The 23912-nt window shown below is 33.0% G+C and overlaps 2 protein-coding genes and 1 long non-coding RNA gene across 3 annotated transcripts; 1 reads left to right on the forward strand and 2 right to left on the reverse strand.

The window, feature by feature from the left end:
• Positions 1–5726: 5726 nt before the first annotated feature.
• Positions 5727–7096, reverse strand: LOC111889624 (uncharacterized). Its single transcript, XR_002849597.3, has 3 exons — positions 6938–7096; positions 6455–6566; positions 5727–5902 (listed from the first exon to the last, which is right to left on the reverse strand). It is a non-coding gene; the product is annotated as an uncharacterized LOC111889624 (long non-coding RNA).
• Positions 7097–20409: 13313 nt separating this feature from the next.
• On the reverse strand, positions 20410–22758 carry LOC111889602 (uncharacterized). The gene is made up of 2 exons (XM_023885747.1): positions 22683–22758; positions 20410–20894 (listed from the first exon to the last, which is right to left on the reverse strand). Exons 1-2 carry the CDS (start codon positions 22756–22758, stop codon positions 20410–20412), a joined length of 561 nt encoding a protein of 186 aa, XP_023741515.1.
• LOC111889627 (U-box domain-containing protein 25) lies at positions 22452–23912 on the forward strand. The gene has a single exon (XM_023885773.3). The coding sequence runs from the start codon at positions 22769–22771 to the stop codon at positions 23762–23764; it is 996 nt and encodes a 331-aa protein (XP_023741541.2). The 5' UTR covers positions 22452–22768; the 3' UTR covers positions 23765–23912.

A 23912-nucleotide genomic window follows, 5' to 3' on the forward strand; every position in this document is an offset into this window, starting at 1 on the left:
TTAGTAATAACTTACATCATTAAATGATTCATAACATTAATTCATAATTAACCTGCATTATATATGGATAGCATTAAATCATAATCGTTTTCAAATTAACACGTGTCATTATTCCATCATTCAAGTTAATTTAATTTGATATATTTCTAACTAGTTGTGCAGGGCTGGCCCAAGCCCAGGGTGAGCTGGGTCATGGCCCAGGGCAGCAAATCGTGAAAGGGCATAAATATTTCGAAGTTTGTTATAGGTATTTCTATTATTTGGGTCATATTCAAGTCCAATCCATTTCAAAAAGGGGCATCCGCAAGCCTTTCTTAATATCAAGACCTAATTTGGTGCGAATTGGAACTGATTTCGCACGCTTCCCACTTCTCGATCCAATCAATAGCCACGCTCCCACGCATAATAATTGAAGACGATGAAGACGAGGCGTCTGGTTTTGTAGAAGGTGAGGTGACAGACTATTCAAAATAAAAATCTTGATCTACTCTAATTCAAACCAACAGGTCTCCTCTCTCACTCTCGCTTAGTCACTCCTCCTAATTTTGTTTTTTCATGAATCATTTCTTCTACAGTCCTATTATTCTTCTGAAGATTCATACAATCATTCACTCTTCTAATCATTCATATTAAAGTGATGTTTCGAAGAGTAACTAACTGATTTGGTCCTCCTAATCGATCCAGGTAAGTTTTTTCATGTATTTTAAATAGAGCTTAAGGGTTGCTATAAGTTCCGTTGATTTTATGAAAATTTAGTTTTCTTAAATAACTCACTGCTGAAATGAAGTTGTCGATCAAAGTTGTAATCTTCTTGATCTAGGGTAGTTATAAGTTCCTTGATTTTTCGAGGTAATTTAATTTCTAAAACTTCTTGAAACTTTTATAAGGTTTTATGCTATAAGATTTTCTTAAATTTCTGATGTAATTGTTTTTCTTATTTCTGATTAATAATATGTAGGCTAATTTCTAATTGAAAGTCTGATATGTGCATTCTGATTTTGAAAATTTGTTATAAGATTCTAAATTTTATAATTTTATATAATCTAATTTTGAAATTTTGATATTCAGATTGTGGTATTGAAAATCTGCAATGTGGAAATCTAATGTATCTAAAAATTTTAAGTGAATTAAGATGCTGAAATTTATTTTCAAAATCCAATGTATCTAAAAATTTTGACATTGAAATTATGATATTAAAATTTTGGTATTGAAATTCTGATATTAAAATTCTGGTATTGAAATCCTGATGTGTGAAAATCTGATATTAAAATTCTATTATGTGAATTTCAATTTTGAAAATCTGATGTATATGAAAATCTCAAAGGTTATCTGAATAATATGATGTATCAGATTTCTGAAAATCTGATGTTAAAGTAATTTCTGAAAATTAGAAATGTTAATTCTGAACAAATTTATGTTTTTTTTTTCAGGTTGTGGTTATGGATAGTTAACTATATGGGTGGTATTTTTCTTTGAAGTACCATGACTCAATAAAGATTCAACAAATTAATAATTTCAAGCATCAAATGTTAATTTGTACAAAGTCTTTGATTAAAATAAAACAAGAGGTATTTGGCTTAAAAAAATGCATGAAGACATTCTATTAAAGAATATAATGAATTTTTGTATGATTTTGTTTGTATAAACCTTGATTTAATTTGGTTGTAAATTTTATTTCATTTTTGCTATATAAATTGTTTTTTATATAAGGGCATTAATTTAGTATCTCGCCCCAGGCATTGAAAATCAATGGACCGACCCTGTAGTTGTGAGACCTATGTATTAAGGCACCGACGACAGTCACTAACGCTTTGGAGAAGATTCGTCGAAGGTTTTTATGGGGTGGTGATGAAAATAATAGAAAGATCCATTGGGTATCGTGGGATAAAATTGTGGCCCCTAGATCTGAGAGTGGTCTAGGCTTGGGATCAATCCGTACCCTAAATACAAGCTTATTAGTCAAGTGGTGGTGGAGACTAAAAGTGGAAAAAAATTCGATCTGGAGTTGTACTATAAAAGGGATTCATAATATCTATAACAAACCACACGACTATTTATCAAGCAGGAACGTTCATGGTGTTTGGAAGAATATTGCTACAGCAAGGACCGATTTAAAAAAACATGGGTTAGAGTTTGAAGACATCTTTAAAGTGCATATAAAATCAGGTGAAAACTCTCTGTTCTGGTTGGATAGATGGCTCAGTACGGTGCCCTTAAAAGTCAAGTACCCATCACTATATGAGCTTGAATCAAGGAAGAACTGTTTGGTGGCTGATAGATTTTTTTAGGGTACTTTTGAAGGGCACTGGTCCATTCGAGTAGATGACACAGGTGAATCCAACAACTTGATCAATTTACATAGGGATCTTGATCTAGTTAGGTTGGTACCAGGTGAGGATTGATGGCGTTGTATCCTAGATAATAGCAGGACATTCTCGGTGAGTACCATGCGGAAAAAGATTGCTTCAAAATTGTCCCTATCCCCCTCTAGCGCCTCCACCAGCTTTGTCTTCAAATGGAATAAGGTATCTCCTAATAAAGTCAATTGTTTTATTTGGAGGGCATTACAAAAGAAGATCCCTTCAGCGGTGGCGTTACGATCTCGTGGTATCGATCTCACGACAGTTACATGCGGTGCATGCACCAATGAATCCGAGTGTGTTGATCACATACTACTTCAATGCCCATTTGCTCGTTTTATTACTGATAAAATCCTTTCTTGGTGTGGTGTGCAACATAACTCATTCACCTCAGTAGGTGAACTGCTGGAATATGCAAACGGATGGGTCGGAATTTGAAGACGAGAAAGAGATTCGTCACCATATGTCACGGACTTATTTGGAACTTATGGAAACTCAGGAATGACCGTGTGTTTAAAGGAGTATTCGCAAAGCCTGGAACTGGTGTTGAAGCAGTAAAATCAATGGTGTATTTTTGGTTAAAATGCAGGGGTAAACAAGTAATGTGCACTTGGGAAGAATGGTCAACATATCCGTTTGGGTGATGTCTTTAATTTTCGTTTGTCGTTCTGTTGTATTTACTTTAGTTTGAATGATGTTTCCGTCTGATGGTTTGTTCCTTCGCTAGTTTCTTGCTAGTCGTTGGTTCTTTTTATAAAAGTTGTCGTTTCAAAAAAAAAAAAAAAAACCTTATGTATTACATGGGTTAATTTAAAAGAAAAATTGTTAAATATAAATGTCAAAATATTTGAGAACTTTGAATTTAAAAGAAAATAAGAAAAAAATAATAAATTACTATGATGAAAATGTTTTTTATCTTTTAAATTTAAATAAAGAAAAAAAAAAAAACTAATGAGCTTTAATTGTGGGAATTTTGAAATTAAAAGTTAAGTTTATTAATTTCAAATTAATACCAATTTATTGCTACATTTATTGCAATTATTAAATTAAAGTGTTATGTGAAATTTAATAAAATAGAAAAACTCATAAAATGACATATAAAAAAAAAATTAAATAACCATTAAATGACATTTGACAAATTAAATGAATATGTGACAAGTGACAAAAAACTATCATTTATTAAAGAGGATATATACTCTTAATGAGATAGATAAAAAAAATATGGAATGATTACACATGTCATAATTTTAATGAGTAAGAATAATTATAATTATAGGTATATAAGGTAGGAGACAATTTAATTTCTATTTCTAAAACTTATTTTTTATTGCATATTTTATTTTAAGTTTTTTGAATACAGCCCCTTCTTTATTTAATACTAGGTGTAAGACCCGTGTATTACACGGGTTTTGATCAAGGTTTAAATATTAAGCATTTTTAAAGTAAAATTTCGAATTAAATACAACTGAAATGATGAATATGTAAGTACTTCAATCTATATTAATAAAGATAACTATTGTAAAAAAATGAATGTAAGATACTACAATGAACAATTCAATAGACGTACATGACAAACTCACTTATTTAGAAACGTGAATGGTCAAAAGGGTAAACAGTAAAATTTTAACGCCCATATATAACATATATAACATGAAAAAGCGAAAAAGGAAATTACGGGCCTTGGTTGTGATATTAATAAATTGCTTTTAACTTATATTCATCTAATACTTCATGTACTACATAGAAGTAATCTTTGTTCCCATGCTTAAGAATCATATCCGCAAATATGAAAGAAGGATGTGCATTATACAAAGTAATACCATTAATATTTTAAGAATAGTCATCATCCATTAAAAGGACCAAGTTTTGTCGATTGAATGACGGTTAACATCAAATTTATCAAGAAAGGCACAGAGAACTGAGTGGTGAATGGATTGCAGTCAAGATAATTAGCCATCACCTTTGCAAATTGGATTATCATTAGCTATTTATCTAACAAAAAAACATTTACCGGAGCTCATGTGTCAAAATGAAAATCATGCATTAAACAAAAGCATTGAAGAAAATGTATTAAACAAAAGCAAGGTCACAAAATGGAAATATCAGAGAAAGTATATTCGCGTGATTACATAAAAAAGAAACTATTTACCTTCTTTCTTTTGGTTTTTATGGCTATTAGACTAAAGGAATAAGACTTTTTCCACCCCAACTTTTACACTCTTATCGGCTAATAAATACCCTTGTAATCCTAGAAAAAATTAATAAAAGATTCAACCGTATTTCTTCTGGTGAACTTTCACAGAAGCTTAAATTTTAAATATAACGCCAAAAAAAATCAAAATATAAAAATATCCAAAATCAAGAAGATTAGAATCAACAATCAGGCACATTAAATCTTTTCTTTTTTCTGTATTATCTCTACATTCAACTACTTGGACAAAAATACCCATTTTAAGTCCAGAAACACTCAATCCATATTTTGATCAACAAGAACCTTTTTTTATATATAAATAAACTGGTATTCTCAATAAAGTTACAAAAAACAATTTTTGTTTTTCGCAAATGTCGTTTCTTGCATAGCCTATTATCCAATCATTTCTTTGCATGAATCTTTATAATCACATTTTTTAGTCTAGAACCAATAACATATTATTACTATGTAGTAATAATATGAGTCAAATTAAAACAAAAACAAAACATATAAAAAGGATATTTGTGTACACAAAGAAAAAATAAGTTTGAAGCACTTGAATTAAGCGTAGACTTCACAATGTCTTTGAATACACACACACACACATGGATTTAACTTCGACCACACACTAAAGCCATAATATGGAAAATAAAAGTAGAATACGATAATAAGAAAACCACCTAAAGTACGTTAACAAAATTTTCATTTAACAAATAAAAGATACTCACTTTTAAATAATTTAGAGTAAAACACAATGTAGAAGTCAACTTATCACAACCCCCCGTATCATGCAATAATGAAATCCCTATAATAAGCACACTATTAAAAGGTAGTGAACATGGTGACAATTTCAATAATAATGTTGATGAATTACCTTTAATAACAACAAACCTCTTTTTACTTAAAAATAAATACCTGGTGCCTGATATATGAGGGTGAACCACAATGTAATTAGAAATTAGACATTTCCTTAGGAGGGGATGGCCAACACCAAAATTTACTTTTATAATAAAGTTATAGTCATCTGTTGATTTGATAGTAATAAAAGGATAGTACATTGTTATTCAAAGAGCTGATGATCTGTTAACATAAATAAATTATATGTTAACAGAAATTTGTTCCCTTTCTTTGACTTCCAACCACTTTTTTTTATTGATAAAGTACCCTTATCAGCATACATAACTTAATGATTATATTGCCCATGAACAGATTTATAGTTGGCATTGGCAAAAGTAAAATAGCATCGTAGCTTATACAAATTAAAAAATGAAACAATTAAATAACATTGATTCATAATAAAATGACCAAAATGCCCTCTTCCCAGATTTCCCCTGTTCAGAATGGTAGTTGGCTGCCATTATGGGTTAAAAATGTTATCAAAACATTTAAGTATGATATCGATACAATTTTAGCAACCTACTTTTATTTATTTTGATAATTGTTTTAAAACATATAAGTAAGATGCTATATGTGACATAAATCTAAAAAAAATAACCAACAAATTTATAAAAGACAAATGAGATTTTTTTTTTCCAATTTACCGATTTACCCTTCTGCTAAAAATGAAAGTAACATGTTAATTTCAAAACCCATATATCTATCTTAAATAAAAATAAACACCGATATACATATTTGCCCAGATGAATTTCCCATCATCATTAAGTAAAAAAGAAGTTACACCTTAACTGATTATTCCAATCATGACAATTTAGATCCACAAGATCTCGTTATGTTGTCTTTATTGAAGGGTATATAAGACATTAGTTATAGAAAATAACTTTTTTTTTTGCAATTTAGAAGCTAAACATGTGCTAGGGAAATAAATGACAACATTGAGCCTCATGATTGGTATCAAACTAAGAGATTGTTTCTTTCATGTCACAGTTTTTGATTCAGATTTTACCTTCCTAGAGACATGTCTTGAGATCAATACCCACTGAACCTAGCAACCTGTGAATGAGTCTTGCTGAGTGATTGTTTCCGCTTTGATAACAAACCCTTCTTTCCATTGTTTGCTATCAATAAAACATTTTGGTATGAAGATTTGTAAGGGCGCAATTAAGCTTGATGAAGTCTAGCAATGCAGAAACTTAAAACCCGAAGCAAGAATTTTTTGGGTATCGCTACCACACAGAACTGAAAAATCAATGGATTGGTAAAAACCTTAGGAAGAAAAATAAAAAATCAAGATATTTCTCATGAACGCAAAATTTGAAATAAAAAATCAAACCAAAATCAAAATAACCCCCACAACAAAAAATGTTGAAATTCAATATAGAAGAGGCATGAGACATAGGCATACGATATAAACAAAATTCTGATAATGAAGATTATATGTATTATTCGGAAAAATCAGAAAACAAATAAAGGGGAAAGAAAGCATTACCTGTAGTATCCACTAATGACACAATGTTCAACGAAAGGACAAAGGGAAGTGAAGAACTGAAGATAAGCCTCGTCCTCAAGAAGTCGTTCAAAATCGCGGAGATTTTGAGGATTTGGCTTTCAAATTAGCGTCCATTTAAGTTTAAAATCTCTTTTGCGTGGATGATTTATAATTTCAATTTTGAAAGTTCCATTAAATTTTATTCGGATTATTTGCATACAAATCCTCTTATTTTTCAAAAAAAACTTACCTTAAATCATATAAAATTACGCCAATCGTTCCTCCAAATCAATTCCACAAAATTAATCCCCATAAATTAGGAATCAATATTTTCAATTCTTATAAAACTTCTTTATTTGAAAAATCCAATGTGTAATTTTTTTAGACTATATAAAAAGAAAATCTAAATTATAATAAAATTACATGTGGCCAAATGTCTTAGAAGATGACAAGTGGCAAAAAAATTCTTTATTTATTAGGGAGGATTGTTTGTTTACCATTATAAAAAAGTTATATCTTTTACATAAAGAGGTATTAAATAGTTTATAAGTATTCCTATTCATTCCACCTTGCTCGCTATATTCTCTTTTGGTATACATGAAAGTATTTTTACTTGCTTAGTTTCTCATGATACCCCTTCTGCATTTGTTGGTTTGATCACCTAACAAATCAAATATTGCATTTCTATAATCGATGTTACCCTTTGGGTTTTTCTAAGTCCTAATTAATTATTTTATCCCCTAAATATATTCTTATAAATCAATATTCTTCTAAATCTTTTGCAGGTTATATAGTCGATTTTTCTCATGGCTACTATTATGATCTTCAATTATTTTGTAATACAGTGTTTATTATATTAGTTTTTTTCCGTTATAATTGTAAGCATACTAGGTATGATATATATTTTTTATTATAAATCGGAAGAATTGAATATTAAAAAGGAGCCCTATTTGGTGGCCCAAGATCGGTCCACACGATTATCAACGGCCCATCGGAGGCCCATTCTGCCCAAACCGCAATCCACTTGAAGGCTTTGGAGGCATCCGTCTTGTGTAGCTTTTGACCGTCAATTTTATGTTTGCTCATAAAATTGAACATGAAATTTTGGGTTTGGCAACACAATATTTGGTATTTCCTATTATTCACTTTTGTTATTCGTATTTTCCAATACAAAAAAACATGTTAATGTCTTTCTTTAACTAAAGTAATCATCATTTACAACATCTATACATTTTATATGAAGTAAAAAATAAGATCAATATTAATAAAATTCAATATTGGTATTTTTTAAAAAAAAAACTGTAAGACTTTGTAATTTTTAAATTTGTGGAAAGTGATGTATTCTTTTTTATATTTATAATAAATCAAGTTAATACAATATATAATAAGACTATAAAAAATATTTAAAAAGGGTTAAAAAGAAATTTTTGATATACGTATTAGAAAAACCGAAAAGGTGTTAAAGGAATATCAAACTACCGATTATCTCTACAAGACCCGATAGTGACTTATGAATCGTTAATAACGAATGAGTTATGTCCACCTAGGGATGAGAATTTGGCCCGAAAACCCGAACCGAACCGAAAACTGAACCGAATTAAACCCGAATAAGTAATTCGATTCGGAAAGGGTATCTATATAAGGCTTATTCGGTTTTCGGATATTCGGTCCGGGTTACCCGAATAAGGGCTTATTCGGTCCAAAAGAACCGAACCGAATATGAAAAGTCATTTTTTTTCTAACACGATTGCTTATTCGTTATTCTTTTCTATCGATCGTTACCCAACAAAACTCATGTAATACACCAAAAAAAATCAATGAAATCGAATTCGATCATCCTTATTACACCAAATCGACGAGTCGACGACCTTGCTCTTTGATCGATTGAGGTTTTTCTCATCCTTGCAACATTAATCTTTGATCGACAGTTGCGGCTGCTGCTCTTGCGACTTGCGATAACCTGGACTCATTGATCGATCATCACTAGTTCAAAGTTCAAACGTCAAAGTCCATTCACGATAAGAAAAAAAAAATCAGCCTTGCGTCTGGAAAAAATAATTGTCTCTTCATCCTTGTTTTCTAGTTTTTAGTGTGATCAAACTCCATTCAAGTCATGGAAAATTGGGTTCCAAATCAAGAAACTCAAGTAACTATTTTTAGCTTAATCTACTACTCAATCTTTCAATGTGTTATTATGTATGTTACTCATTGAAATTTGAATGTGTTAATCTACTACTCAATATTTTAATTTTGTTTCTTTAAAAGATTTGTTATGAAATCATAATCTACAAAAGTCATACAAAATACAATTTTATAATCACATTCTAAATGTTTTTTGGGTTATTCGGGTTATTCGGCTCCTTAATCATCTTGCACATGTTATTTGGGTTATTTGAGCCGGAACCGAACCGAACCGAACCCGTATTGCTTATTTGGTTCGGTTTTCGGTTCATACAATTACCCTTATTCGGTTTTCGGTTTATTCGGGTTCGGATCGGTTCGGATTCGGTTCCGACCCGAATAACATCCCTATGTCCACCAATGATTTTATATACAAGACAATTATATTCCCAATACTAATAAGCTACAAGAAATACGAGACAATTTTCTCTTGGACTCAACTAATGAACTTTTCTTTTGTCAACTTGATGAAATGCAACTTGAAGCTTCTTTTTCAGTTTAGAAACTTTGATTTTGAACGCATCTTTCCACTTCAACTCCAAAAGGACATATGCATACGTTAAGCTGAATACCACTAGCACGAGAAACAATTCAAGATGAGCCTTTATCGTCACGAAAAGTTGAGAAACATATGAAGAGTAGTCGTATGCATCGATCACAAGAATTGAGAATAAGGTGATAAAGAAAGTACACAAGATAGCTATCAAGATTATGAAGATGATAATTATAAGAACAAATGAAATGAATGAGCCATGAAGAAGAGCAACAAGGAATAAATCCAGATTTGGAACCATTTTAATCTTGAGGGTCTTGGAAGTTTGGCGGGTGGATTGTAATTAAGAAGAATCACAAAGGAGGATGTTTGTAAACTTTATTATATGCTTTATGGATAAAGAACGGGGAACATGGAAGTAGAACAGGGAAAAGAATAAAGTAATCCTCACTTATTCCACAATGCAAATCACACATATGGTATCATGGGTACATGTATTTATACATACATACATATGCACGAATTCATGCATGTATATATCATATGTACATGTATATATACATACATACATACATATTTACATATGTGCATATGTACGAATTCATGCATGCATGCATGTACGTAGCCACGAGCACAAGAACAAATATTTAACAAATTTTCGTATGGAAAACTCTTACAATTCTAAAAGTAAAGAAACTGCCCAACACAAAAACTTTACTATCAACAATTCAATAATAGACTCTAACAAATATCCAATTATGGGATATCCTTTTCCCTTAAACAACAAACAAACCCACAAACTTTAGAAATTACTAACTAGTTAGAATTAAAAAAATGTTTAAGGTCATTTTTTGTCATAACTTTTGCTTTTGTGCTCATTTGGTGACTCTTAGTATATATTTCTGTATAGCCCGATTGTATTTAGCCCATGTTTAGTATAGCCCAATTATATCATTGTGTGTGTAGAGGTGCACAAAAATCGATCCTGAACCGGTCCTAAGTCGATCTTTTTTTTTGGATCGTTCTTTTTTAGACCGGTCTCGATCGGTCCTTTTTCGGTCCCGTCCTTTTTTTTGATCGGTCTTTTTATGGATCGGTCTTTTTTCGGATAGGTTTTGCTATAAACTAGTCTGATACCGGTCTTTTTTCGGTTCAGTTTCGGTTTTTTGTTTTCGGTTCGGTTTCAAATTTTTTCGGGTTCGGTTTTGGAATTTTTCAGTTTTCGGTTTTTCTAGTTTTTTATTTCACTTCAATTGTCTTATGATACAATTCATAACATTATAAATCATCATCCATCAAATACATATGTAATAATTCCAAGATTTCATAACTTCGACATATCATTAACATATAAACTTAAAATTAATTTCATAATATTACATAGAAAACAAAGAGAAATTGGTTTCATAACATTGCATAAAAGACTTAGTAAATATAAATAAGTTCATAACCGGAGCGACCAACGGGACAGGAACTACTTTCTTCGCCACCCGACATTATCCGGATGTGGAAACTTCAAGCTTTGTAGTGTAAATTTAGAGACATTTTGAGTAAGGGATAGAATTTGAGGTGAGAAAAATAGTTGGATATGAACAAGTATTTGTAGTGTAAAAAAACAACAAATTAAAAACATTTATAACCGTTGGCTTTAAATCTAACCGTTGTAAACTTCTTGAAAAAGCAAATCAGCCTGTATACAATCACATTTATACTTGCCGTTGAGTATTCTATTAATTAGTTATTATTATTATTATTATGATTATTATTAGTTATTAGAGTAAAAAAAAGCAAAGGAATGGAGTCAGGGAGTAGGGACGAATGGAGTTTGTGTTTGTCACTTTGTCCCACATCGCTTGTATTACAAAAGATAAGAAAGATGGGAGCAATATAAAAAGGATGTAAGGGAAACTCTATTCGCATGAAAAAAATTGAAACAAAACCTAAATTTTGGAGGCCTCATGTTTAATTTGGGCTACCAAATGTGTTTCATTTTCTGGACCGGTTGGACCGGTGTGGATTGGGAGCTGTCCAAAAAATGTACTGGTTTATTTTTGGATTGGTTTAATTGTGGATTGGCTTAGGACTGGTCTGGACTGCCACGTATATCAATTTTAAGGACTGATTAAGGATTGCGGTCTGGACTGTTAAAATATATCAATTTTAAGGACTGATTAAGGATTGCGGTCTGGACTGTTAAAAAGACTGACCGGTCCAGGACTGGTTCAGTCCATATGCATATTTTTTGGACTGGTTTGGATTGGTTCTTTTGCCCACCTCTATGTGTTTATATATATATATATATATATATATATATATATATATATATATATATATATATATATATATATAAATGAAGCATTTTTGCTTTCACCATACTCATTTAAAACTCCCATGACTTTTCAATTTCTATATAATAATAATTATAAGTTGGTTAATAAGGTTAAATAAATATCAAACCTAAAGTGTAATCATGTATAAATTAAATTTCAATATTAAAATAATATCTTTATTTCTACTTATAAATTTATGTTTTTTAACTTTTAATATATTATACTTAATTTAATAGTTTTAATATATTGTTGGATGTAAATCATTATCATTTTAAAGATATAATTTTGAAACAATTTGTCAAAAGTACTTAAATTATTAATTTAAATATAACATTACAGGGTCAACTTAAATATAAATTTTAGTTTAACTTAAACAACCCAAAAAATATTTTGTAAATAGTTAAAAGTGATAAATTGTAGTATCTTCTAATAATGATTATAAGTTGGTTAATAAGGTTAAATAAATATCAAACCTAAGGTGTAATCATAAATAACCTAAATTTCAATTTTAAAATAATATCTTTACTTCTACTTAAAAATTTATGTATTTAACTTTTAATATATTATACTTAATTTATTAGATTTAAAATGTTGTTGTATGTAAACCATTATCAGTTTAAAGCTATAACTTTTAAACAGTTTGGACAGAATACTTAAATTGTTAATTTAAATATAACCTTACAGTGTCAACCTAAATATAAGTTTCAGTTCCACTTAAAAAACCAAAGAATATGTTGTAAATAGTTAAAAGTGATCAATTGTAGTGATAAATGCAAAAACTAAATTGTAATATCAGTTTAACTAAAATATTTCCTAAAAATATTTTTATAATCGTTAAAAGTTTTCAAATAAATAGTTTAAAATAATTTACAATAACAATAGTTAAAAATAACTCTATATAAATGATTATATTGTTACCTTTAAAATCAAAAAACAATGTTTGATATTTTGAATAATTACAATGATAGAAATTAAAACATTAAGCAAATAAATTTTAGAAGATTAATTAACAATAACAACAACTATAACTAACATTAAACCATAATATTTAATTTTATTCATATGTAACTCGCGAGTACGAGTTATTCAAACGATTGAGATTATGCAGTTATAATAGATGTATATATTATCATATAATTCAAAATAATTAATATATTATATCAATTTAGTATACGAATTATTATATTAAATTTAACAACAACGTTATTGTTATATTTAAAAAAACATATATTTGTAAAGACTTCAACTATATATATATATGTTTCTGCGCAACACGTAGACATTCACCTAGTATGTATATATATATATATATATATATATATATATATATATATATGTGTGTGTGTGTGTGTGTGTGTGTTTGCGTAATGAAGATTCACTTTTATGGGAAAGTCATTTACTTACATGGTATCCGATTTCTTCCCTATTCTTCCTCTCTACCTCCGATCCTGTTATTCACGGCATTAACCCTAGCCGTCATCAGACCCCTCCTCGTCTCTCATATCTCTCCTTCTCACCTCTTCTAGAATGGTCGGTGAAGCGTCCTCATCATCCAACAATCAAAAACCATATGGAGTTCTCAATATCAAGACGTACATCCCATTAATCCTTGATCTTAATGAGCTTAATTACTATGCATGGAGGGAGGTCTTTGAGACTCACTGGTTGATCAAAACCCACATCAGAAAAGGATGAAGAATGGTTCAAACTTGACTCTCTCGTGAAAACCTGGTTATACGGTACTCTGACCCAACCTCTTATCACTATGACCCTCACCAAAAACTCTACCTCTCACACAGTGTGGATTGGTCTCGAAACTCTTTTTCGTGATAAGAAAGATGCTAGGGCCATTAAGCTTGACAATGAACTCTGAAGCATGACTCTTGGAGATCTCACCATTTCCCAATATTGTCAAAGGATGAAGTCTATTACAGATCTTTTGGCAAACATTGATAATCCCATACCCGAGAAAACTTTGGTTGTTCACCTTCTCAATGGTCTCTCCCCTCAATATGAACACATAGCCACTCTTCTGCGCCACCAAGACCCTCTACCAACCTTCCTTCAAGCCCGCTCAAAGCTGCAAGTTAAAGAACAACATTTCAAGAATTATCGTCCCTAATAGGCTTCACACTCTATTCACTCTTCCTCTCCTTCGGTTCTCCTCGCTGGAAACAACCCTCGCAACAATAGCAGCTCCTTGCAAAGCAACACACAACACCGCCAGTTTCAGCAACGACTTGGTGGACGTGTCACTCCACAGCAGACTCGCCAGCCCTATGATGGGTCCTCCGCAGCCTCGCAACATCAACAGCTGCCTTGGCAGCCTTACCAACTGCCTTGGCAGCCATTTCCCTGATGTTACCCCCCTTTCTGATCCGCATATCGACCAAGCCCTCAACAACCACAACGCCCTTCCGCCTACGCTTAACAAGGCATCCTCGGACCACCACCTGTCAACCTACCTATTGTTGTTGCTCATGCGTTCCATGCCTCGGTCTCTCCCACTCTCCAAACACCATCTCAATGGTTCACACCGGTTTCAAGTGATCAGCTAACCGACCTAACTCAAGCTTTCAATGTAATGTCGGTTAATGATGGGGCAGATGCACATTGGTACATGGATACTGGTGCAACCTCTCACCTTGCATCTAACACAAGTAGTCTATCATCCTTTAGCAATAGTAGTCTATCGTCGTTTAGCAATAGTAGTACTGTGAAATTTGTTTTTGTTTCACTTAACTCTTTTTAAGTTTTAAAAGGTCATCAAACTTTTGGCTTTATGTTCATTTAGTCACTTAACTTTTGGTTTTGTCACATTTAGTTACCTTACTTTTAAAATTGTGCTAATTTAGTCACTAAACTTTTAATTTTTTTTAAAAGTGTAGTGACTAAATGAGCACAATTTTAAAAGTTAGGTGACTAAATGAGCACAAATCTAAAAGTTAAGTTACCAAACCAAAAGTTAAGTGACTAAATGATCACAAAGTCAAAAGTTTGATGACCTTTTAAAACTTAAAAATAGTCAAGTGACTAAATGAGCACAAAACCAAAAGTTGTGACCAAGAATGACCTAAACCCTTAAAATAATAATCAAAAACACATGTTACAATTTTTGGGGGAATAAATTTTTTATTTGATTTTGGTGTTAGATTAGTTTTATATATAGCTACTAACTGTAAAAAGAGAAATTTACAAATATAGCATTTTACCTAAATTATTTTGCACTAAATAACCAAAAATTAGCTTTTCCCAAAAATAGCTATCGAAACCGCAAACGAGGCTAACTCGCCTTTAGTTTCGTTACTCATTTGCGTTTTCGTCCTAATCTATAAAAAATTATTTTTTCCCACGAAATTGCAGATAACTTATGCCATCTTAGTTTTCCTCTTATCTCGTCTTCGGTTTCGTATGTTCTTTGTTTCTAGGATGCCGAAGAACGAAACCACAGACGTGCATATCCCATATGCGATTGCTTCACCTCGACTTCAGTTTCATAATTTCTTTTTTTTACTACGATTCATACAAGTTGACTACGATTGCGTACATATTCTTGTACATATATAAAGATAATATTTTTTTAGAAAATAAAACTGTACTATTATTTTTTTCTCTTAACTATCAAAGTATGAGTTTTGGTTATCATTGACTTTCATTTTGGTGACTTTGTCCAAAATTCCACCGTTCTCATCATACCTTTTAACGTCACAAATTCATTGTGCGCAGCTGACTTTTATATTTATATCTTTATAAAAATCATATCTAATTCATACGAAATCTGATTTCTATGAAATTCATATATATATATATATATATATATATATATATATATATATATATATATATATACAATTGGCACACTTATTTTTACGATTTAAGGACGATTCGGTTTAATTTTCCTATCTTTATTACTATGAAACTTATATTATATAGTCTACAGTGCACACGACTATAGATTAATTTTAATAATTATTACATATATTGTGTAGCCCAAATTTGCTGTTGTTACAACTTGTGACACGACCATGTCAAAGTTGTAGTGTAATTCAACATGTTCATGTCAAATGTTCTGTGATGAAAATTTAAAATTTTTATTTAACTAGTATTCGACCTTCGATAGCTCCTAAATTTTATATATAAGCTTTTAGAATCGAAATAAATTATTGGAAGGTGTTAAATGTCTCAAGAACCCTCTAGGGATATTTTATTCATTTTATAATAATTTGTTATTAATGACAGCAGGTAGTGATTACAAGGTGTGCAAAACTTAAGAACAGAAGGATAGCTTGGATTTCATTAAAGGTGAGTGGTATCAAATATAATTTCTATAAGAAACAAGTTTACAATGTTTTTATAAAGAATTTGATTAAAAAAGATTTTTCCTAAATTAGTTTCTATGTGTTTATTTGAATGCTTAACTACTTGTGCATATCATGCAATGAATTTTATAAAAAAATAGTTTGATTACAAGAAAAGAGTTAAGATGTTTTGAAAAAAGTTTTCGCATGGATATTTGTACATTCATGTATGATTAGGAAAATGACATGTGTGTGTCCATCCAAAGTCCATGACAAAAGATGACATAAGATGATCCAAGATGTAGTGTGGTATTCTAGACATGCCTACGTGTGCTAGAGGCTAGATACCTTTAGTATGAAATTATAGCTCGCACATACCAATAAGAAGACTAAGATGGAAGACGATAAGTCATGACAGATGGGGCTTTGTGCTAACTACGTTATAGACTTTATTGCTATTAACAAGATGATAATGAGTGAGAACAAGAGTTGAACGAGAATAGGTGTAGTTGTAACACCTCAAATTTCAAACCGAAATTTTCATTTTTAAATTACCAAAATATTTTTCATAAACCAGGCCGTAAAAAACATTAGTGTCAAATACAAATCATCATCACAAAATACCATAGTATCACAAACTGCCCTAGTAACAAATCTTACAGCGAGTGTGTACAATCAAACCTTCACCTTCCCGCGATCCTCATAAGTACTTGAAACACATATATTAAGTATTGTAAGCATGAAGCTTAGTGATTTCCCCAAGATACCACATATAGCATAACATAAATAAACAACTATAGCAGTCCCAATGAGCAACAACACGCCCTATGGGTTATCAGCAACCCTGGAGACTATTTGAAATTTCAGTCACACATAAACAACATAATACAAAATAATAGTTAGACCTAGTTGGTCATCACAAATACAATTATTCTACCACACATGTAAGAATAGGCCTGACAATTGTGTTGGGTTCGGGTTGGCGGGTTGGTGAGTTGGAATTCAGAAACTAAACCAAACCCATATAATATGTGGGTTGGCTGGTCACGGGTTGACGGGTTGGAAACATCAACCCAACCCAACCCAACCCACTTAACCCGCATAAGTATATGGGTTAGCGGGTTCACGTGTCAGTGGGTCGAACCCAACCCGTATAACCCATTTAATAAGAAACACATTTTAAGATGAAATTGAAAAATCCAAATAAAATGAAGTCTAAAAGTCATAAACATTAAACATAAAGTCATAAACATCCAAATAAAACTGTAAAAATCAAAACATTCATGAAAAGTTTTAAGGATACGATAAATAGAAAATAATAGTATAATATCATCTTAGATTGTTCAAAATTAAAATAAATAGATAATTAAATATATTAGGCGGGTTGATGGGTTGACCCGCGAACCTAAACGTGTAACCCAACCCAACCCATTAAATAAACGGGTTGTCGGGTTTGCAGGTTGGTGGGTTGGCGAGTCAAAAATCTCAACCCTAACCCGCCTATTTTCGTGTCGGGTTATGGGTTGGGTCGACAGTTGCCACCCCTATGTAAGAATAAGTGAGGAGACTCACCAGATACCAATGACAGATAAATCTCATACCCGAACTACCAGAACTAGACTCCGCCTAATAACACAATAATTAACCCAAATTAATAATCAAGGTCCACAATTCAACTCGCGAGTCCAAATCCCACAACTAAGCCCCTTAAGGGCAAAAAGACCATTTTGCTCCTCCCATCGTCCAAAACCCTAACTTTTGACCAAAGGTCAAAGGTCAGCAAAACTCATCTACCTAGCACATACGTTGGGCATACTCCTTCTTACGCGGGGCGTACATCTCAAATCAGCAACCACTCGGGAACGGGCCTGGCTAAGTTGGGAGTAGCCAAGAGTGTGTCTGGCGTACTCTGCCTGATCCATACTTAACCACTTTCATGTCTTAATCCGTTAAGACACATATCCCAACTTCAGATCTGACCATAATGGAATGTCTTAACCCATAAATTCACCGACTTTAAGCCTTTGAATGGCTAGAAAGAGCACAATACACAAAACTCTAACTTTCATCACATTCTAAGTCACTTAACTCATGCATGGGCTAAGGGAAATGATCAAACAACCATTTTTATGAATCTACAAGACCTAGAACACATGAAAGGACAACTACAATGCTCTGGACTACCTCATACTCACAAAGGTCGAAGATTAGGGACAAAAAGCTCATAAAAACCCATCTATAGAGATCTAAGAAGAACATAAGCAAGGTATGGACTTTATACCTTCAAAAGATGCACAAGGTGAATTAGTTTATGGGTCCACAAGCTTGCAAGCAACACCACCTTCTTCACTAGTCTTATTCTTCAACAAAAGGCCACCAAAATCACCACCAAGCTTCAAGATCTTGACTCACAAGGCATACACTCGAGATTAGGGTTTGGAAGGAGTAAAGGTTGATTATGGGAGGTCCAAGGTTGAGTTAATGTCTTTAAATAGGGGGTGAATCCCTAAAATTTAGGGTTTAGACGTTGGGCTAGTACGCCCAACGTACTAGCATGGCTTCCGCAATCCGGCTTCTCGCGACAACATTGCGTGTACCCTCATGTATGCCCATCGTACGGGCTAAATGTGGAACTTAAACCACAGGGGACCAAATGTGCAAATTGATTAGGTCATAGGCTAAAATGAAAGTACCTTATAATTGGATGTTACGGTAGTTTCATATTCCATTGTATTATTTCCATTATGATGAATTTTAAATAATTATAAATGTTTTACACTTTGAAGAAGATAAGATGAATGAGTTTCAAAGATCTTAAGATGTTTCTTAAGTGTTTTAAAAATGAATCATGAATTTGAAAAGATTTTGGGGAATTTACCATGGGTCAAGGATTGAGTTAATCCCTGACTATAAATGTCGTAAAGTCCTGATATTACTCACTAGACATTTTCAATGAGTAACCTACTACTTTTAACATGTCTTCAAGTTCTAATAGCGACCGAAGGTTGGGGGATATGAGACATTTTGAAGGCCATTATATTGTAATGGTAATGTGCTTATGTAATGATATTTAAATTGTTAACCCTTCTTTATAACCTTTTGCAAATCTTAAACTGTTTTGAAATGTTCTTAAAAACTTTAGGGACTGAATTCTGCAAACGATGATTGTTACTTAAAATGTATTTTTTTTGAATGATTTTAAACATATAAAAACTAAAAGAATAGTGTTTCACAACTAGCTTATTTTTCGTTTTTATTTATTTAAATTGTCATGTTTTACAAAGTAGCTTATAAGCTAGCTCATAAATAATTTTATAAAAAACTATTTAGAATAGCTTTTCAAAAACTTTATTAAAATATTTCAAATATACTTTTAATTATGTTTGGCACGTCACGATTAGATTATTTTTCGAACTTTTTTAAGTTGTTATGTTTAACAACCAAAGCATAGCTTATAAGCTAACTCATAAGTAGCTTTATAAAAATTACTTAGACTATATTTTTAGCCTACATCTGATTTTTTAAATATTCCAAATATACATTTAATTAATTATAAAAAAACTCATTATATTAAATGTTCTTTTATATCATTTATATCTTCCAGGTAGCATATCAATTAATTTTTATCAAATATTATTTAAGTTAATTTATAAATTATTAACTATAGTTTTAGCTAATATTTAGTTTTATAAAGCTAATTTATAAATTATTAACTATAGTTTTAGCTAATAGTTAGTATAATAAAGATAATAACTATTCCTTTTAACCAAAAATTATAAATATCTCCTTATTTATGGTACCTTAAACCATGTATGGTGGATGATCTATCATGAAAAGTGATCGTTTAGGCTGGACACTTCCTCATGAAACCGTAGTGCCACGTAGATGTCACATTACCATTTACCATAAAAGTGTGGTTTCATACCACACACAAGGAGTGGTGTCACACTTTGTTTTTTTTTTATTAAATAAAAACTATATTTTTAATAAAAACCATTCATTTCATTACTTCAAAATAAAAATAGCATTACATTCCATTGCCTAAATCAAAATCCTACAAACTTCAAAAAAAAAAACAAAAACCAAAAAAAAACAAAAAAAAAAAAAAACTAGGAATTTTAAACCTGCAAACTTAAAAAGACATACATTAAACGATTAAAAATAAAAACACTAAATGAAGTCGTCATCCGAATCATCTTTCGGGTCATCCTTTGGATCCAAACTGAGGTTAATATGTTGAAACTCGTAAATTTGTTCCACCAAGTCCATACGAAGATTGTGATATGTTTCATTGCAACGAATCTCTGCTCTCTTTTCAATGTACTCATCGCCCCTAATTTCTATTGCTTGTGTCGCGGGAATGGTTTCCTCTTCATCATACTCACATATCCCTCTTCCTTCATTTTCGATAATCATATTATGCAATATTATACATGCATACATGACTTCATGCATTTTTTGTCCGCTTAAAAAAATTGCTGGTTTTTTCAATATAAACCAACATTTCTTGAGAGCTTCAAAAGCCCGCATGACATCCTTCTCAGCTCTTTCTTGAATTTTTTTCCAATAAGTATCATTTAGACACGTAAACGATTTAACAAAAACTGCATACTCAGGATAGGTCCCATCAACTAGATAATAACCATATTTATATGCTGTTCCACGCAATTGGAAAGAATAATTTGGTGCATATATGTCGTATATGTTGTCAAATATAGGTGAACGATAAGAACGTGAATGTCGTTAAGGAACCTAGGAGAACCAAAAAAAGCATGTCAAATCCACTGATCTTGTGATGTCACCGCTTCAAGTATGACCGTTAGATGCCCATGATCACATCGGGTAAATTGACCATGGTGTGAGGTAGGACAATTTTCCCATACCCAATGTTGACAATCTAAACTTCCTAACATTCCAGGAAAGCCATGTACGCTAGCATGATGAGATTGTAATTTCATGATATCATTGCGTGTATGCTTACATAAATATTTTAGACCATAAGACTGAATAATAGTTTTGCAAAAATAGTGTAGATTATCTTGTGTGGTCCTAGCTGACATCCTAAAACTCTCGTCCAACGCATTAGGAGGGATGTCATACGCTAATTGGCGAAGTGCGGCTGTATATTTTTGTAAAGAGATGAAACCGGGTGTACCTCTAGCATCGGGTCGTTGCTCGAAAAAATCACACTCCCTCATTAGATCTTCGACTATACGTCTGTACAATTGTTTGAACATTCTGAAGCGTCTTCTAAAGTAGTATCATTGAAAAATGGCATTTTCTTGAAAGTAGTCTTGTATCAAACGTTGGTTTGCATCTTCACGATTTCTACAAATAAATCTTCGGGTTCTCTGTTTAACACTACTGGATGTCGTACTGCTTGCCGCTTCATACTTTTGTTCCGCAAATTTAGTAGCAGCGACAAAAACATCGAACATAGCATCAAATTCTTCAGAAGAATCAGACGAAGACATTTTTTGATTTTTTTGAGAGGTAATATAGTAGAAAGATTAAAAAAAAAAGAGTAAATTACACGAAAGGTCCCTATGGTTTGGGGTATTTGCACGTTTGATTCCTAACTTATTTTTTTAACTCGGAAGGTCCCTATTGTTTGTTTTTGCTATGCACTTGGTCCCTACTGTTTGTTTTTGTTACGTGTTTGGTCTCTGTCTTACCTAAAAATACTATTATTAAAATAGGGAAAATTGTGGGGTAAGTAAGATAAGATGAGGGGGGTAGGGTTGAGAGTGTGTTTATTTAAATAAATTAAAAAATAATGGGAAAAATAGTATTTTTTAGGTAAGACAAGGACCAAACGCGGAACAAAAACAAACAGTAGGGACCTTCCGAGTTAAAAAAAATAAGTTAGGGACCAAGCGGACAAATTATACTAAACCATAGGGACCATTCGTGTAATTTACTCAAAAAAATATGAAGTGTTGAAAGGTTTAAATAGATGTTAAAGGTTAAAAGAAAAAAAAATAAAAAACCCAATTTTTGACTGTAACGGTCAAATGTCCTGTCCAATCAAAATCATGCATGGACCACTCCCTCCGAAAGCCGAAAGCCGAAAGCCGCATTGCAGTCTCGTGCCGTCGCCCTCGACGGCACGCAGGGGGCGATGGAGCGGTGTTTGTGCTTTTGTGGCAAGGGGAGTGTGGTCTAGCGCACCCACTCTCCCTGTTATCATTTTGTTGAAAAAGATATGGAAATCAAGAGGTTGTACGTGTGTATGATTATTTCTATGTGATTCCAAAAATCTTTTTCGTATAGTTTAGAAGGAAGTTCAAAACGCTAATGTCATAATTCACTGCCACTGCAAAATGGTGATGGACACATGTGCTTCCTGCCAGCTTCCCGCAATCACCATGCACCATCCCTTTCAATTCGTCCTCTCTAGTAACACTTACACCTACTCCACTCCTTCACACACAAACACTCACTGATCACTCTACATTCTACAGCTACACCACCACCACCACCACCACTACAACCACCAACCAACACCACAGCTGTCATCGATCCAGCCATGAAAACTCACCAACCTAAACTTAAACCACCACCTCGACCACTCTTCTCCTGTGGCTTCTTTCGCTACTGCACTCAATCTGTAATCAGCCCCACCAATCCCACCGCACCGGTTCTCCCTCTTTCAGAACCTACGCCGCCGCCGCCGCCGCCACCACCACCGCAAACCCACTCCGAGTCCTCTTCTTCGTCTAATACTTCACAAAGCTTTACTCAATGGAGATTCTCGCACACACCCATCTCAACAACCAATTTCCTAACAGATACGTCTCCTGAAACAACTCAAGTACACCACCAATCACCGCCACCCCCGCCGCCGCCTCCTCCTGTTGTTATCTCCGATCTTCAGGAGCTTTTCCATGTAGCTGAGCTTCAACTGAGCACGGGTCTTGACTCCGACAGAGTCAAAGCTATTTACATGCTTCAGCATTCTTTGGTTAACCCACGCGCTGCGGCAGAAGGCGGAGAATCGGTGTCTTGTCCGCCGGCGGTAATGAGAGGAGTGTTGGGTTGTTTGAAGGATAAACAATTGGCGAAACCGGCGACGAGGGTGTTGTTGGCGCTTTGTTTAGGGGAGTGTAATAGGCATGTGGCTGTAGAGGAAGGGGCGGTGGGGAAAGTTGTGGAGGCGTTGGTGGATTTGGACGGTAGTGCAGTGGCGGAGAGGGCATTAGCAGCGTTGGAACTTCTTTGTACGGTGGCAGAGGGGGCGGCGGAGCTGAGAGCACATGCGCTGGTAGGGCCGATGATGGTAGAGGTGATGAGGAGGATGGAAACCACCAGGGGTAGAGAGAATGCTATCGGGATATTGGCGGTGATATTCGGTGGCACCGGTAGTGGAGATGCTATGGGGTTTGCACCGCAGGAGGAGGTGGCGCGTGTGGTGATGCTGGCAATGCAAGGAGCTTGTAGTGCAAGAGGGAGACGAAAAGGGGCCCAGCTGTTGAAGATACTTCAAGAAAATGAACGGTTAGATTTGAGTCAAGAAGTGGGATGAGTGGTCCTGATTATATCTGGAATAATGAAACAAAATTAATGGTCAAAGTGAGATTTCGAGTCATGTAATTTGTTAGACCAATTATGGGAGACGACATTGTTTTTATTGTACTTTTCTTCTTTTCGAAATAAACAAATATATTAAATAA

The sequence above is a fragment of the Lactuca sativa genome, chromosome 1 (assembly GCF_002870075.4).
Source record: "Lactuca sativa cultivar Salinas chromosome 1, Lsat_Salinas_v11, whole genome shotgun sequence".
Taxonomy (NCBI): Eukaryota; Viridiplantae; Streptophyta; class Magnoliopsida; order Asterales; family Asteraceae; genus Lactuca; species Lactuca sativa.

Coding starts and splice junctions, on each gene's coding strand:
- LOC111889602 (XM_023885747.1), bottom strand. CDS start 22,758: ATGACAGCTGTGGTGTTGGTTGGTGGTTGTAGTGGTGGTGGTGGTGGT. Junction 20,895..22,682: donor TGTAGAATGTAGAGTGATCA/GTGAGTGTTTGT, acceptor TGCGTGGAACAG/CATATAAATATGGTTATTAT.
- LOC111889627 (XM_023885773.3), top strand. CDS start 22,769: ATGAAAACTCACCAACCTAAACTTAAACCACCACCTCGACCACTCTTC.